The 18,903-nt window shown below is 43.3% G+C and overlaps 1 protein-coding gene across 2 annotated transcripts in view; it reads right to left on the bottom strand.

Moving 5' to 3' along the window:
• Positions 1 to 386: 386 nt before the first annotated feature.
• Positions 387 to 18,903, bottom strand: part of LOC121558701 (protein jagged-1b) — a 138,059-nt gene continuing 119,542 nt past the window's right edge. For both annotated transcript variants that reach the window (XM_045223604.1, XM_045223609.1), the window contains exons 24-26: positions 16,539 to 16,667; positions 11,448 to 11,598; positions 387 to 3,041 (exon numbers count right to left, since the gene is read on the bottom strand). In XM_045223604.1, the coding sequence (XP_045079539.1) occupies positions 2,518 to 3,041; positions 11,448 to 11,598; positions 16,539 to 16,667 (804 nt within the window). In that variant the 3' untranslated portion in view covers positions 387 to 2,517. The remainder of the gene's footprint in view (positions 3,042 to 11,447; positions 11,599 to 16,538; positions 16,668 to 18,903) is intronic.

Genomic DNA, 18,903 nt, shown 5'->3' with positions numbered 1-18,903 from the left:
CGATCAATCATTTTACTCAGAACATGACAGTTTTAATTTCTCTTTTCATAACAAAATATTTAATAAATATTGGACTTTCAAAACAAAAATATTGCCAGGATTGCAACATCAACACAAATAATACATTCATGTTCATAACACAAGGGTGGGAAAAGGACAGCAAATGAATGTTGCCATGATCTCATAAAGTATTAACATCTGAGATAAAACATGTTCATCTTAATAGTTTAAAACGGAAACAAAAAGAACAGTCTCCCGCAGTACACTACCAAGCAGGATCAACGCTTTAGCTAGCTACATTGACTAAATATTCGTAAATAACTATTTATTTTGAAAAATAAAATGGTCCAACTGGATCAACAACCAAAAACACAAGTATAGCTTTCTTATAGGAACTGTCCACTGTTCCCAGATTTGTATCAATATTACCTATAATGAATTACAATGAGTGAAATGGTTTTCCTTCCAAAAAAAATAAATAATTAAAGTATGTTAAAAAGCAGCTTTTCCATGTTTTTAATGGTGTGGGTATATAATGGGCAAAAAATATATTCATGTGAGTAGACCACTGATTGGCCAGCTCAGCTAATGAGCCAACATGACATGTTCTATGAGGAAATAGCAAGCATTTTTTTAAACGGTCCGTTTGAGGTTTTTTTTTTTTCCTCTCCAATTTATGGACACAAATACCAGGATAGGACGAGTCAACAACATTATCTGGGTATAAGTTAACAGAATATGGACAGTTACTTTAATGAACACTAAAATCAAAAGTTATTTCTGGTTGTTTATTAAAGTCAGCTGGCTAACTCATTGATGCTGCTTCGTAGCATTACCCCTCAGAGATAAGGAAGGTGGCGTGGATCCGATCTGATTCGACAGAGTCCCGGGGCCCCCAATCACAAAGAGTCTCAGAGGAGAAGTGCTGATCTAGGATCTGTTTTAACTTAAGATAACAACATAATGAATAACATTTTTAAATGATCAGGGAGGACCTAGATCAGCTCTCGTATTCTGAAACAATTTATGAATACAGGCCCTGATCGGTTTGTGCCATCTTGCCAAATCCATTGCATTGTCGGGCAACATGCATGCAATGGAGTTGGCATGACAGCACAAACAGATCTGGCTGTTGACCCCTCTACCATTCAAGTATTCTAAGACTACATCCCAAATAACACCCTATTCCCTTTATAGTGCACTACTATTGACCAGGGCCCCATAGGAAATAGGGTGCCATTAGGGACCCGTCCTTGGTCCAGCTGTGACTGTATGTGTGATAGATTGTGTGATTTGCCAGAAGTTGGCAGATATACTCAGAAAACTGAAAAACAAGTATGTGACTGAAATACGTGATCATGAGTGACTTTAGATGCTGCTAAAGGCTTTTTTGTTCAATTAGTAGTGACAAGCAAAACGCCTGCCACTACACTCAATCTCTGAATCGTTTACAACCCAAAGCAACTATTTATTTTGTATTCGTTTTTATTTCTTCTTCCCCCTAGCAGCAACAATGGATGCTGTAGAATCATAAAAAAAAATGAAATCATAAAAAAACGAAAACAATATTTCAATTCTTTTTTTTTTTTTTTTTTGCATTTTGTGAAATAATAAAAACAAATGACATTATCAAAAAAGAAACTAAGCTTACGAAGCTATCAGAACCTTAAATCTAGAGACAGAACATATAAATAAAAAGGAATGATATCTTAAGGCTCTTGATTATTATTTAAGTTAATAAATCAAATATACACAATGATTAATAAAAAATAAAAAATAAATGTACATATCTACACATTCTAAATCGACACAAATTCTTCATATTGCCAGCAACTGCTGACATCGACATCGACCCCGCCCACCCCAAAGAATAAATAATTCTAAAGTTGTATTTATTTTGGTTTCATTTCATGACAAGCTGAAAACGCTAATAACTAAACTAGAGAAGAGAGAGCACAAATACATGAAACTAAGTGCGTCTCAAATGGCGCCCTATTCCGTACACAGGGCTCTGATCAAAAGTAGTGTACTAAATAGGGAATAAGTGTTGTGTTTTGAAATGTGAAAACGCAACACCACTTTCTCCTGCCAACCAAAGCAACCTTCTCTGCCAGTGTAGCCTTGCTAGTGTTAAATTAACACAGTCAGGGGCTACGTCCGAAACAGCACCCTATTCCCTAGATCGTACACAGGGTCCATAGGGCTCTGGTCAAAAGTAGTGCACTAAATAGGGAACAGGGTGCCACATCTGACGTACCCGGGGATCCATTATATCCAAGCAACAAACCTTGTAGTCACAGAATAATGACGCAACAGTTTAGGAACTACAAAACTACAAATCCCAGAACACTCCCCCCTGGTCCTCTCTTCACCAAGATCAAAAGGGCTTGGTTGCACGGCAACACAGTGTCAACACGGCGTGTCAGAAGGACCACGTTGCCGGAATGACCATAACGTCCAGGAAGGGGAATTCTTTACACAGCGTTTTACTTCCTGCCTCCTATATGTCACTTCCTACTATACGATGTAGTCCATCCTGTTGATGCTGTGTGCCGTCTCCAGGACCCTGTTGTCCTGTTTATTAGTCCAGTTAGGGTGCTTGGAGCTGGGCTGCAGCGTGGTCCCCCGGTCCTCCCGCTCCACCAGTGTGTAGGCAGGCTGTTTGGTTGTAACTGAGAAGCTTCCTTTATTCCCCATCTGTCTCTCTTCGTCGTTGTCCTCCTCCCCCTCTAGGGGGCGGTGGTGTGTTCGTACCTTGGCGATAATCGAGTTCTTATCCTCGTAGTCCTTGATGGCCACCGATGTTGTGAGATGGCCGCCGCCGCCTCCAGCGTGTTTCTCGTTGATGGGGTTCTTGATCTGGTTGAGCTGCTCACGCACGTTGTTGGTTGTGTTGTCATCCGTCGCCGCGGACGACAAGGCTCCGTTTCCATGGTGATTGCCATGTTTCCGACGGCGACGCACGCAGTACAGGAAAACTGAGACGAACGCCAGGATCCAGAAGAGAATGAAGACAGAGGACAGCAGGGGCACAAGGTAGTCTGGAGAGGAGAGAAACAGGAATTCATCAACCATTTCATTGTTAAAGACTACAATTGAGTCTCTCCTGAAATATAGAAGTAATGTAACTTGAGGTCCCTCAAGTGTTAAACATCAAACTGTTTACTCCTACCAAAGGTTACGAACATCAACATAAAGACTGTTTACTCCTACCAAAGGTTACGAACATCAACATAAAGACTGTTTACTCCTACCAAAGGTTACGAACATCTACATAAAGACTGTTTACTCCTACCAAAGGTTACGAACATCTACATAAAGACTGTTTACTCCTACCAAAGGTTACGAACATCAACACTGTTTACTCCTACCAAAGGTTACGAACATCAACACTGTTTACTCCTACCAAAGGTTACGAACATCAACACTGTTTACTCCTACCAAAGGTTACGAACATCTACATAAAGACTGTTTACTCCTACCAAAGGTTACGAACATCAACATAAAGACTGTTTACTCCTACCAAAGGTTACGAACATCTACATAAAGACTGTTTACTCCTACCAAAGGTTACGAACATCAACATAAAGACTGTTTACTCCTACCAAAGGTTACGAACATCAACATAAAGACTGTTTACTCCTACCAAAGGTTACGAACATCAACATAAAGACTGTTTACTCCTACCAAAGGTTACGAACATCAACATAAAGACTGTTTACTCCTACCAAAGGTTACGAACATCTACATAAAGACTGTTTACTCCTACCAAAGGTTACGAACATCTACATAAAGACTGTTTACTCCTACCAAAGGTTACGAACATCAACACTGTTTACTCCTACCAAAGGTTACGAACATCAACACTGTTTACTCCTACCAAAGGTTACGAACATCAACACTGTTTACTCCTACCAAAGGTTACGAACATCTACATAAAGACTGTTTACTCCTACCAAAGGTTACGAACATCAACATAAAGACTGTTTACTCCTACCAAAGGTTACGAACATCTACATAAAGACTGTTTACTCCTACCAAAGGTTACGAACATCAACATAAAGACTTTACTCCTACCAAAGGTTACGAACATCAACATAAAGACTGTTTACTCCTACCAAAGGTTACGAACATCAACATAAAGACTGTTTACTCCTACCAAAGGTTACGAACATCAACACTGTTTACTCCTACCAAAGGTTACGAACATCTACATAAAGACTGTTTACTCCTACCAAAGGTTACGAACATCAACACTGTTTACTCCTACCAAAGGTTACGAACATCTACACTGTTTACTCCTACCAAAGGTTACGAACATCAACATAAAGATTGTTTACTCCTACCAAAGGTTACGAACATCAACATAAAGACTGTTTACTCCTACCAAAGGTTACGAACATCAACATAAAGACTGTTTACTCCTACCAAAGGTTACGAACATCAACATAAAGACTGTTTACTCCTACCAAAGGTTACGAACATCTACATCAACACTGTTTACTCCTACCAAAGGTTACGAACATCAACATAAAGACTGTTTACTCCTACCAAAGGTTACGAACATCAACATAAAGACTGTTTACTCCTACCAAAGGTTACGAACATCAACATAAAGACTGTTTACTCCTACCAAAGGTTACGAACATCAACATAAAGACTGTTTACTCCTACCAAAGGTTACGAACATCTACATCAACACTGTTTACTCCTACCAAAGGTTACGAACATCAACACTGTTTACTCCTACCAAAGGTTACGAACATCAATATAAAGACTGTTTACTCCTACCAAAGGTTACGAACATCAACATAAAGACTGTTTACTCCTACCAAAGGTTACGAACATCAACATAAAGACTGTTTACTCCTACCAAAGGTTACGAACATCAACATAAAGACTGTTTACTCCTACCAAAGGTTACGAACATCTACATCAACACTGTTTACTCCTACCAAAGGTTACGAACATCAACATAAAGACTGTTTACTCCTACCAAAGGTTACGAACATCTACATAAAGACTGTTTACTCCTACCAAAGGTTACGAACATCTACATAAAGACTGTTTACTCCTACCAAAGGTTACGAACATCAACACTGTTTACTCCTACCAAAGGTTACGAACATCAACACTGTTTACTCCTACCAAAGGTTACGAACATCAACATAAAGACTGTTTACTCCTACCAAAGGTTACGAACATCAACATAAAGACTGTTTACTCCTACCAAAGGTTACGAACATCAACATAAAGACTGTTTACTCCTACCAAAGGTTACGAACATCAACAAACTGTTTACTCCTACCAAAGGTTACGAACATCAACACTGTTTACTCCTACCAAAGGTTACGAACATCTACATAAAGACTGTTTACTCCTACCAAAGGTTACGAACATCAACACTGTTTACTCCTACCAAAGGTTACGAACATCAACACTGTTTACTCCTACCAAAGGTTACGAACATCTACATAAAGACTGTTTACTCCTACCAAAGGTTACGAACATCAACATAAAGACTGTTTACTCCTACCAAAGGTTACGAACATCAACATAAAGACTGTTTACTCCTACCAAAGGTTACGAACATCTACATAAAGACTGTTTACTCCTACCAAAGGTTACGAACATCTACATAAAGACTGTTTACTCCTACCAAAGGTTACGAACATCAACACTGTTTACTCCTACCAAAGGTTACGAACATCAACACTGTTTACTCCTACCAAAGGTTACGAACATCTACATAAAGACTGTTTACTCCTACCAAAGGTTACGAACATCAACATAAAGACTGTTTACTCCTACCAAAGGTTACGAACATCTACATAAAGACTGTTTACTCCTACCAAAGGTTACGAACATCAACATAAAGACTGTTTACTCCTACCAAAGGTTACGAACATCTACATAAAGACTGTTTACTCCTACCAAAGGTTACGAACATCAACATAAAGACTGTTTACTCCTACCAAAGGTTACGAACATCTACATAAAGACTGTTTACTCCTACCAAAGGTTACGAACATCAACATAAAGACTGTTTACTCCTACCAAAGGTTACGAACATCAACACTGTTTACTCCTACCAAAGGTTACGAACATCTACATAAAGACTGTTTACTCCTACCAAAGGTTACGAACATCAACACTGTTTACTCCTACCAAAGGTTACGAACATCAACACTGTTTACTCCTACCAAAGGTTACGAACATCTACATAAAGACTGTTTACTCCTACCAAAGGTTACGAACATCAACAATGTTTACTCCTACCAAAGGTTACGAACATCAACATAAAGACTGTTTACGCCTACCAAAGGTTACGAACATCAACATAAAGACTGTTTACTCCTACCAAAGGTTACGAACATCAACATAAAGACCGTTTACTCCTACCAAAGGTTACGAACATCAACATAAAGACTGTTTACTCCTACCAAAGGTTACGAACATCAACATAAAGACTGTTTACTCCTACCAAAGGTAAGACACTACCTTTTGCCAAATTGTTGGTAAGCCAGTAGGAAAATGGTAATGGTAAAAGGTAATGGTGCGTTTGCTCCCCAAAAACGTATCAATCAACGATCGTGAAAAAAATTATTCATTCATATTTATTCTATTTTTTTCCATCCCTTCAGAGCAACCTGGAGGAGAAACTTCCATCTGGCAGCAACAGAGAAGGGCTGTCTGTCACGATGATGAATCACCTTTAAATACAGGAGTCTCGCTCCTCTGTCTGCAACATGAGTCTCACTACAACGTCCATTTGTCTGCAGCCTCCCGTCCTCCTCTCCCTGACTCCATCCCCATTTCTCCACTCCTAGCCAAGTCCTCCTCTCCCTGACTCCATCCCCATTTCTCCACTCCTAGCCAAGTCCTCCTCTCCCTGACTCCATCCCCATTTCTCCACTCCTAGCCAAGTCCTCCTCTCCCTGACTCCATCCCCATTTCCCTCCTAGCCAAGTCCTCCTCTCCCACTCCATCCCCATTTCTCCACTCCTAGCCAAGTCCTCCTCTCCCTGACTCCATCCCCATTTCTCCACTCCTAGCCAAGTCCTCCTCTCCCTGACTCCATCCCCATTTCTCCACTCCTAGCCAAGTTCCAAAACCCCCTGGCTACAGCTCAACGCTGTTAGACCTGCATTACATTACTGCTCTCATGTGACTGATAGAGAGAACTGGACTGGACCTATGGGCCCGGGTCAAAAGTAGTGCACTTCATAGGAGATAGGGTGCCATTCTCTGGTCTAAAGTAGTGCACTTCATAGGGGATAAGGTGCCATTCTCTGGTCTAAAGTAGTGCACTTCATAGGGGATAGGGTGCCATTCTCTGGTCTAAAGTAGTGCACTTCATAGGGGATAGCAAGTAGTGCACTTCATAGGGGATAGGGTGCCATTCTCTGGTCTAAAGTAGTACACTTCATAGGGGATAGGGTGCCATCTGGGGTACAGCCTGGACAGATTGAGATTAGGTTTATCCATGAACGTGTAGAAGGTTAGAACTCAGGACAGTTCCTCAGTGTTTCAGGGCTAGCTATATTTTACAGATCTCTTATTAACCTCTCCCTCATCTCTTCCTTCCTTCCTTTACACTACACACACAGAGAGAAAGAGAAAGAGAAAGAGAGAGAGACAGAGACAGAGACAGACAGAGACAGAGACAGAGACAGAGACAGAGACAGAGACAGAGACAGAGACAGAGACAGAGACAGAGAGAGAGAGAGAGACTGATCATAAACAACAGAAAGGAAACCGGTTTGGCTGTGTGTGTTTCTGTATGTGTGGTAGAGGTAGTAGTGTGTGTTTCTGTATGTGTGGTAGAGGTAGTAGTGTGTGTTTCTGTATGTGTGGTAGAGGTAGTAGTGTGTGTTTCTGTATGTGTGGTAGAGGTAGTAGTGTGTGTTTCTGTATGTGTGGTAGAGGTAGTAGTGTGTGTTTCTCAGTGGCAGCTGTAAGCGGCGGTCGTGTCAGTGGCGGTTTTGGTCGCAAAACTAAGACCGTCGCCGAAACAAAGACTGTCCTGCCGAGTTTTTGGAGGAAGGAAAAAGAGGAAGGCTCCACACCACTCTCACGCTCAGATTCTCATTTTGCTCTTTTGTAGCTTTTGGCAACTATGTGTGTGTTTTCTATACCTGTTGGCTCCTCTCCCTGTAGGCTTTACAGACGCTCCCCACCCCTTGGCTGCAAACCTTTCTAATTTAGTGGACCCTGCGCGCACAACCCATGTGGAATTCCTAGTCTACGCAGCGTTTGGAACTGCCGATCCGCGGTCAAGAACGCTGAGTTAATCTCAGCCTATGATGCCCTTCAGTCCCTTGACTTTTTGGCCCTGACGGAGACATGGGATCACCCCAGAGAACACTGCTACTCCAGCTGCTCTCTCTTCATGTGTTCTCTCATAGTCCGAGAGCATCTGGTCGTCGCGGGGGTGGCACAGGTCTACTCATTTCTCCTAAGTGGAGATTCTATTTTCTCCCTCTCTCACCTCTCCATCTCCTCATTTTAATTCCATGCTGTCACTGTCACTTGTCCACTGAAGCTTAACATTGTTGTCATCATTCGCTCACCAGGTGCCCTTAAAGAGTTCCTCAATGAGCTTGACACCTTGATAAACACATTTCCAGATGATGGCTGACCGCTCTTCGTACTTGGCGACTTCAACCTCCCGACGTCTGCCTTCGATTCATTTCTTTACAACTCTCTCTTTCCCCTCCTTGCCTCTTTTGACCTCACCCTTTCACAATCCCCTCCAACTCACAAGGCAGGCAATACTCTTGACCTCATCTTTACTAGAGGCTGTTCTCCTACTAATCTCACTGCAACCCCCCCTCCAGGTCTCTGACCACTACTTTGTTTCCTTTTCTGTCTCCCTTTCCGCCATCACCACTCAGCCCCGACCCAGATGGTCATCGTCACTCTCTCTCCCCTCTCCTCTTCTATCATCTCTCTCTTCTGCTAAATCCTTCTCCCCTCCTGTCTCCTGATTCTGCCTCTTCGACCCTACTCTCCTCCCTTTCCGCATCCTATGACTCACACTGTCCCCTTTCCTCCCAGCCGGCTCGGCACTCCCCTCCTGTGGCTGAGTGACTCATTGCAGGCTTACAGAACAGGAAGCCGGCTCGTCCCTCCCCTCCTGCTCCGTGGCTGAGTGACAGAACAGGGCTGCGGGCAGCTGAGCAAAAATGGAGGAAAACTAAACTTCCGGAGGACCTATCATCTTTTCCCTTCCTCCTCTCTACCTTCCCTTCCTCTGTGTCCGCTGCTAAAGCCACTTTCTATCACTCTAAATGTCAAGCTTCTGCCTCTAACCCTAGGAAACTATTTTCCACCTTCTCCTCCCTCCTTAATCCTCCCCCTCTGCGGACGACTTTGTCAACCACTTTGACGACATCCGCTACTCATTCACCCAGCCTATTGAGTCCACTGCTCCCACTCACACAGAACTACCCTACGCCTTGACCTCTTTCTCCCCTCTCTCTCCAGATGACATCCTGCGACTAGTGAGGTCTGACCGCCCGACAACCTGCCCGCTCGACCCCATCCCCCCCCCTCCCTTCTCCAGACCATCTCTGGAGACCTTCTCCCATTCCTCACCACTGGCTGCGTCCCCTCTGCCTTCAAAATGGTCCGAGTCACTCCCCTCCTCAAGAAACCAACACTCGACTCATCTGACATAAAGAACTACAGACCTGTATCCCTTCTTTTTTTCCTTTCCAAAACACTTGAGCGTGCAGTCTCTGATCAACTCTCTCGCTATCTCTCTCAGAACCATCTTCTTAACCCTAACCAGTCAGGCTTGAAGACGGGTCATTCAACCAAGACTGCTCCTCTGTGTCACAGAGGCTCTCCGCTCTGCCAAAGCTGACTCTCTCTCTCATCCTTCTAGATCTATCCACTGCCTTCAACACCGTGAACCATCAGATCCTCCTCTCCACCCTCTCAGGGCTGGGCGTCTCAGGCTCTGCACACTCTTGGCTTGCATCCTACCTGGCAGGCCACTCCTACCAGGGTTAGGGTTAGGATGATGTGGAGAGGATCTGTGTCTGCACCACGTACTCTCAATACTGGTGTCCCCCAGGGCTCGGTTCTAGGCCCTCTCCTCTTCTCTCTATACACCAAGTCACTCGGCTCCGTCATATCCTCACATGGTCTCTCCTATCATTGCTACGCGGATGACACTCAACTACTTTTCTCCTTCCCCCCTTCTGATAACCAGGTGACTAGCAGATATCTCAGCCCACCACCTCAAGCTCAACCTCGACAAGACGGAGCTGCTCTTCCTCCCAGGGAAGGCCTGCCCGCTCCAAGACCTCTCCATCACAGTTGACAACTCCACGGTGTCACCCTCCCAGAGTGCAAAGAAATTTGGCGTGACCCTGGACAACACCCTGTCGTTCTCCGCTAACATCAAAGCGGTGACCCGATCCTGTAGGTTCATGCTCTGCAACATTCGGAGAGTACGACCCTGCCTTACACAGGAAGCGGCGCAGGTCCTAATCCAGGCACTTGTCATCTCCCATCTGGACTACTGCAACTCGCTGTTAGCTGTGCTCCCTGCTTGTGCCATCAAAACCCCTTCAACTTATCCAGAACGCAGCAGCCCGCCTGGTGTTCAACCTTCCCAAGTTCTCTCATGTCACCCCGCTCCTCCGCACATTCCACTGGCTTCCAGTTGAAGCTCACATCCACTACAAGACCATGGTGCTTACCTACAGAACAGCAAGAGGAACTGCCCCTCCCTACCTTCAGGCTATGCTCAAACCCTACACCCCAACCCGAGCACTCCGTTCCGCCACCTCTGGTTTCTTGGCCCTCCCACCTCTACAGGTAGGCAGCTCCTGCTCAGCCCAGTCCAAGCTCTTCTCTGTCCTGGCACCCCAATGGTGGAGTCCCTGCCCATCTTCCGAAAACATCTGAAACCCTCTTCAAACAGTATCTTAAATAATCCTCCTCCTCACCTTTTTAAATAACACTTAACCAGCACTTGCACTTGCACTTGACCCCCCCCCACCTAGCTCTGACTCTACTGACAGCTCCGTTATTGAGGAAAAATGTACTTTCTATGCCTGTGATATGTGGTTGTCCCACCTAGCTATCTTAAGATGAATGCTCTAACTGTGACTGTGATATGTGGTTGTCCCACCTGGCTATCTTAAGATGAATGCTCTAACTGTGCCTGTGATATGTGGTTGTCCCACCTAGCTATCTTAAGATGAATGCTCTAACTGTGACTGTGATATGTGGTTGTCCCACCTAGCTATCTTAAGATGAATGCACTAACTGTAAGTCGCTCTGGATAAGAGTGTCTGCTAAATGACTAACATGTAAATGTAAATGTGTGTTTTGTACCCGCCTGGCTGTGTGTGTGTGTGTGTGTGTGTGCGTGTCTGTGTGAATGAATCGTACCTGTCTGGCTGTGTGTGTGTGTGTATGAATCATACCTGTCTGGCTGGCGCTGGGCCTCTGCTGCACACAGACCTCGGCGATGGCGGTGATGATGCTGTTATTGCCATTGTGTTTAGACACCAGATCAACGATACTATCTGTTATCTCCTTTATAGGTGATCTGTCCATCCGCGGGTCCTCTGTGTACTGGAGAGAGAGAGAGAGAGAGAGAGAGACACTAAGGATGAGCATTAGAATAATATTACATTTCTTTGGATATCCGGAGAGTCGAAATGCATGTTTAAAAAAATATATGTTTAACTTGGGGACTGGCTTGCTGCGCAGCCTGTGCGACTTGAGTGCCGCTTGCTTGCATCAGTGCGATGGGCAGGTGAGTTTAACGAGAGAGAAGCCATACAGACTCGCGTTAGTTAGACTAACTTCTATATTCCATAGGTTATCATCCCATCTCGTAGTGCCCGTCTTGACTGCATCAAGTCGATGTAAAGAAGCTAGCCAGCTATGTTAGCCAGCTATGTTAGCCAGCTATGTTAGCCAGCTAGCTACCTAGGCTATTTTGCTCCGTTTCTACAACTCCATTCAGATTAAACAACAGCCTATCCCTTCTCATTTAATGAACTCCATTCAGATTAAACACTGTGAGACGCCTAAGACAGCGCTACAGAGAGACAGGACGGACAGCTGATCGTCCTCGCAGTGGCAGACCACGTGTAACAACACCTGCACAGGATCGGTACATCCGAACATCACACCTGCGGGACAGGTACAGGATGGCAACAACAACTGCCCGAGTTACACCAGGAACGCACAATCCCTCCATCAGTGCTCAGACTGTCCGCAATAGGCTGAGAGAAGCTGGACTAAGGGCTTGTAGGCCTGTTGTAAGGCAGGTCCTCACCAGACATCACCGGCAACAACGTCGCCTATGGGCACAAACCCACCGTCGCTGGACCAGACAGGACTGGCAAGAAGTGCTCTTCACTGACGAGTCGCGGTTTTGTCTCACCAGGGGTGATGGTCGGATTCATCGGACTGAGCTTGTTGTCATTGCAGGCAATCTCAACGCTGTGCGTTACAGGGAAGACATCCTCCTCCCTCATGTGGTACCCTTCCTGCAGGCTCATCCTGACATGACCCTCCAGCATGACAATGCCACCAGCCATACTGCTCGTTCTGTGCGTGATTTCCTGCAAGACAGGAATGTCAGTGTTCTGCCATGGCCAGCGAAGAGCCCGGATCTCAATCCCATTGAGCACGTCTGGGACCTGTTGAATCGGAGGGTGAGGGCTAGGGCCATTCCCCCCCAGAAATGTCCTGGAACTTGCAGGTGCCTTGGTGGAAGAGTGGGGTAACATCTCACAGCAAGAACTGGCAAATCTGGTGCAGTCCATGAGGAGGAGATGCACTGCAGCACTTAATGCAGCTGGTGGCCACACCAGATACTGACTGTTACTTTTGATTTTGACCCCCCCTTTGTTCAGGGACACATTATTCAATTTCTGTTAGTCACATGTCTGTGGAACTTGTTCAGTTTATGTCTCAGTTGTTGAATCTTGTTATGTTCATCCAAATATTTACACATGTTAAGTTTGCTGAAAATAAATGCAGTTGACAGTGAGAGGACGTTTTTCTTTTGCTGAGTTTATATAACACAAAATCTATGTGTATGTTATCGTGTTATTGTATGCATGTGTCTATGTTTGTGTTGCTTCACAGTCCCGCTGTTCCATTAGGTGGTTTTTAAAATCCTAATTTTACTGCTGGCATGAGTTACTTGATGTGGAATAGAATTCCATGTAGTCATGGCTCTATGTAGTACTGTGCGCCTCCCATAGTCTGTTCTGGACTTGGGGACTGTGAAGAGACCTCTGGTGGCATGTCCTGTGGGGTATGCATGGGTGTCTGAGCTGTGTGCCAGTAGTTTAAACAGACAGCTCGGTGCATTCAACATTTCAATACCTCTCACAAATACAAGTAGTGATGAAGTCAATCTCTCCTCCACTTTGAGCCAGGAGAGATTGACATGCATATTATTAATGTTGGCTCTCTGTGTACATCCAAGCGCCAGCCGTGCTGCCATGTTCTGAGCCAATTACAATTTTCCTAAGTCCCTCTTTGTGGCACCTGACCACACGACTGAACAGTTGTCCAGGAGCGATAAAACTAGGGCCTGCCTTGTTGATAGTGCTGTTAAGAAGGCAGAGCAGCGCTTTATTATGGACAGACCTCTCCCCATCTTAGCTACTGTTGTATCAATATGTTTTGACCATGACAGTTTATAATCCAGGGTTACTCCAAGCAGTTTAGTCACCTCAACTTGCTCAATTTCCACATTATTCATTACAAGATTTAGTTGAGGTTTAGGGTTTATTGAATGATTTGTCCCAAATACAATGCTTTTAGTTTTTGAAATATTTAAGACTAACTTATCCCTTGCCACCCATTCTGAAACTAACTGCAGCTCTTTGTTAAGTGTACAGTCATTTCAGTTGCTGTTATAGTAGACGTGTATAGTGTTGAGTGAGTCATCCGCATTCATAGACACACTGGCTTTACTGGGGAATTCCTGATTCTACCTGGATTATGTTGGAGAGGCTTCCATTAAAGAACACCATCTGTGTTCTGTTAGACAGGTAACTCTTTATCCACAATATAGCAGGGGGTGTAAAGCCATAACGTGTTTTTTCAGCAACAGACTATGATCGATAATGTCAAAAGCCGCACTGAAGTCTAACAAACAATCTTTTTATCATCAATTTCTCTCAGCCAATCATCAGTCATTTGTGTCAGTGCTGTGCTTGTTGAATGTCCTTCCCTATAAGCGTGCTGAAAGTCTGTTGTCAATTTGTTTACTGTAAAATAGCATTTTATTTTAAGGGTTGGTAACATGCTGATTGGTCGGCTGTTTGAGCCAGTTAAGGGAGCTTTACTATTCTTAGGTAGGGAAATAACTTTTGCTTCCCTCCAGGCCTGAGGGCACACACTTTCTAGTAGGCTTAAATTGAAAATATGGCAAATAGGAGTGGCAATATCGTCCGCTATTATCCTCAGTAATTTTCCATCCAAGTTGTCAGACCCCGGTGGCTTGTCATTGCTGATCGACAATAATACTTTTTTTCACCTCTTCCACACTCACTTTACAGAATTCAAAAATTACAATGCTTTCATAATTTGGTCAGATATACTTGGATGTGTAGTGTCAGCATTTGTTGCTGGCATGTCATGCCTAAGTTTGCTAATCTTGCCAATGAAAAAATCATTAAAGTAGTTGGCAATATCAGTGGGTTTGGTGATGAATGAGCCATCTGATTCAATGAATGAAAGAGCGGAGTTTGCCTTTTTGCCCAACATTTCATTTAAGGTGCTACAAAGCTTTTTACTATCATTCTTTACGTCATTTATCTTTGTTTCATAGTGTAGTTTCTTCTTCTTTTTAATCAGTTTAGTCACATGATTTATCAATTTGCAATACGTTTGCCAATCGGTTGTGCAGCCAGATTTAACCGTTTTTACAGTAATTTTCTTAATGGGTGCATGCTTATTAGTAACTGGGAGAAGCAATTTCATAAATGTGTCAAGTGCAGCATCTGTTTGCTCCTCATTACACACCACAGACCAACAAATATTCTTTACATCAACAACATAGGAATCACTACAAAACGTATTGTATGACCTCTTATACACTATTTTAGGCCCAGCCTTCGGAACTTTGGTTTTCCTAGATATGGCTACTATATTGTGATCACTACATCCTATGGATTTGGATACTGCTTTCAAACAAATATCTGCAGCATTAGTAAAGATATGATCAATACATGTTGATGATTTCATTCCTGTGCTGTTTGTAACTACCCTGGTAGGTTGATTGATAACCTGAACCAGGTTGCAGGCACTAGTTACAGTTTGAAGCGTTCTCTTGAGTGGGCAGCCTGATGAAAGCCAGTCAATATTTAAATCACCCAGAAAGTATACCTCTCTATTGATATCACATACATTATCAAGCATTTCACACATGTTATCCAGATACTGACTGTTAGCACTCGGTGGTCTATAGCAGCTTCCCACCAGAATGGGCTTTAGGTGAGGCAGATGAACCTGTAGCCATATTACTTCAACAGTATTTAACATGAGATCCTCTCTAAATTTTACAGGAATGTGGTTCTGAATATAAGCAGCAACACCTCCACCACTGGCATTTCTGTATTTTCTGTAAATGTTATAACCTTGTATTGCTACCACTGTATCATCAAAGGTATTATCTAAGTGAGTTTCAGAGATTGTCAGAATATGAATGTCATCTGTTACTAGCAAATTATTAATTTCATGAACCTTGTTTCTTAAGCTACATATGTTAACGTGGGCTATTTTTAACACTTTTCTGGGATGCTTGATTATTTTTCTTGCTTTACTGGGAAGCTTAGCAGAGGTAGACATACTCGGGTTATGTTTATTAGTGCAGGATGAGCTGCACACAGTGGACGTCCTACTAGAGAACACCACCTCAGTGCTAACAGTATTCCTCTGGTTCATAGGCATATGATTACTGCATACAATAGCTGTAGGATAAGCAGAGGAACGTGACGGACTCTCAGCCTCAGGAAGCAATCTGGTGATATCTTGAACTTTTGCCCAAGGAAAACACAAAGTCTTTGCCCCAGGTACAGATATATGCCTCACCATTGAACTCACAATCGCCGTAACGATTCGGCCTCTGCCATGTCTCATCAAGGCAAAGTGTGGCTAAATATATTTTTATTTGTTTAACACTTTTTTGGTTACTACATGATTCCATATGTGTTATTTCATAGTTTCGATGTCTTCACTATTATTCTACAATGTAGAAAATAGTAAAAATAAAGAAAAAAACACTTGAATGAGTAGGTGTGTCTAAACTTTTGACTGGTCCTGTATGTCTATTGCGTAACCAGGCCAGCCCAGTACAGCTCCGCTTGGCTCTGTAGTGTGAAAAGGGTGACAGACTTATGAAGACTAAGGGAGATCCTTCATGCTTTACTTTGCAGACCATACATTATGTTCAATTTTTCTTACAGTCCACGGAAATGTGTATTTTTGCTTTTAACCCCAAGACACAGACACACTCACACAGGTGACAAGATGTGACTTACAATGCTGAGATGGATCTCGTTGCTAGCGGAGGTTGAAGGGTCACAGGTTATGGAAACAGAATACTCAGAGGACACATTCTTCACCACGTACAGTCTCAGCTGCTTACACACTGCCTCGATACTCAGACCCTGGAGAGACACAGAGAGAGGAGAGAGAAAGTTACACACTGCCTCGATAATCAGACCCTGGACAGAGACAGTCTACCTGAACAGAGCAATACTCAATCATGAGGCATCAAAGCCAAAGGAACTGAATAATATTAAGAAATGCTACAGATGGAAGGAAAGTAGTGTAGAAACCTACCAAAAAACAATTAGGCAACAACAAAATTCAATCACTTTTAGACAACTTCCTGGACAAAACATTTCACCGAAATAGTGAAGGTGTAAACTTGTCAGTAGAAAACCTAAACAGTATATTTGACCTCTCAGCTTCCCTATCAAATCTAAAAATGTCAAGCAGACAACCTAAGAAAATTAACAACGATGACAAATGGTTTGATGAAGAATGCAAAAACCTAAGAAAGAAATTGAGAAACCTATCCAACCAAAAACATAGAGACCCAGAAAACCTGAGCCTACGCCTTCACTATGGTGAATCACTAAAACAATACAGAAATACACTACGGGAAAAAGAAGGAACAGCATGTCAGAAATCAGCTCAATGTAATTGAAGAATCCATAGACTCTAACCACTTCTGGGAAAATTGGAAAACACTAAACAAACAACAACACGAAGAGCTATCTATCCAAAACGGAGATGTATGGGTAAACCACTTCTCCAATCTTTTTGGCCCTATAACAAAGAACAAACAGCAAAAAAATATACATGATCAAATACAAATCTTAGAATCAGCTATTAAAGACTACCAGAACCCACTGGATTCTCTAATTACATTGAATGAACTACAGGACAAACTACAAACCTTCCAACCCAAAAAGGCCTGTGGTGTTGATGGTATCTTCAATGAAATGATAAAATATACAGACCACAAATTCCAATTGGCTATACTTAAACTCTTTAACATCATCCTCAGCTCTGGCATCTTCCGCATTATTTGGAACCAAGGACTGATAACCCCAATCCACAAAAGTGGAGACAAATTTGACCCCAATAACTAACGTGGAATATGCGTCAACAGCAACCTTGGGAAAATCCTCTGCATTATCATTAACAGCAGACTTGTACATTTCCTCAGGGAAAATAAGTACTGATCAAATGTCAAATAGGCTTTTTACCAAATTACCGTACGACGGGGGGCGCTAGTCAGCAAGCCATGGAGTAGGTCACGTTTTTCCGAGCTCCTGCTGAAATTACATTTATTTAATACTTTCTTTGCGCTTTGACCCAAAAAGAACTAGGAAACACAGCTTTTGAATGACGTGCTTTACTTTATTACACTTTTTATTTTAATGTGTAAATGGCACATAACCTGCAAAGGTTTAAGTTCAGCGGAGTCACTGACAAAAGAGAAAACACGAGGCCCAAGACAAGGAGCTTGAGTTCTTCTCTTCGGCGAAAACGAGGATTTGAAGGCCGAGATTCGAAGGCCAAGATTCTTGCTGCCCTCAGAGCAGAGAACCCTCCCTACAGGCTATTGACGAACACCGGTCTGTCCTCAGAGCGGACATTTAATCTATACCCAAGTCGGAAGTCAAGGAGGCGCTCAGTGAGGACTTTCATTTTATTAAGTCGGAGTTACAAGCAGTCAAGAATGAACTCGCAAAGCATACAGCAATGGCTCGTACTGAACTGGATACAGTCTCCGACATGGAACAAGGCTTGTCAACACGCTCAGACGACACGACTACGCTACAAACTACTGTTAAGAAGCTCGAAACCGATGTGGCCTGCCTTAAGGAACAATGCATACACTTACAAGGTTATATGCAAAGATCCAATATCAGGATCATGGGGGTGGCTGTGGACCCGGGCTCAAGTTCTACTTCATCGGTCTCAAAGTTATTGAAGGAAGCCCTCAAAATTGGATAAAGACGTCCTTGTAGACCGCTCACGTCGGGGCTCTCAAGCAAGAAAGCCTGGCGGAAAACCTTGCGTCATTGTGGCTAAACTACACTACTATCAGATTGTATTGATGTTTTTGGGCGTGCCAGAGAATTTGGCCCACTTAGATGCAACGGAGCACCCATCTCCTTCTTCCCAGACTATGCCCCCAGTGTTGCTCATGACCGTGCCGCTTTCAACAATGTCAAGAGTCTGCTCCGTGGATGGACCGACGTTCGGTATGGTGTGGCTTTTCCTGCCCGGATCCGTATAACATACAATGGCACCGAGAAAGAGTTCCAAGACCCCCAAAAGGCGATGGCCTCAGTAGAATGTTCGCCTTTACGGAGGTTGGACGAA

The sequence above is a fragment of the Coregonus clupeaformis genome, chromosome 1, assembly GCF_020615455.1.
Source record: "Coregonus clupeaformis isolate EN_2021a chromosome 1, ASM2061545v1, whole genome shotgun sequence".
Lineage (NCBI taxonomy): Eukaryota > Metazoa > Chordata > Actinopteri > Salmoniformes > Salmonidae > Coregonus > Coregonus clupeaformis.
The sequence above is the reverse complement of the archived record's forward strand: the minus strand, read 5'-3'. Positions and strand labels throughout refer to the sequence as shown.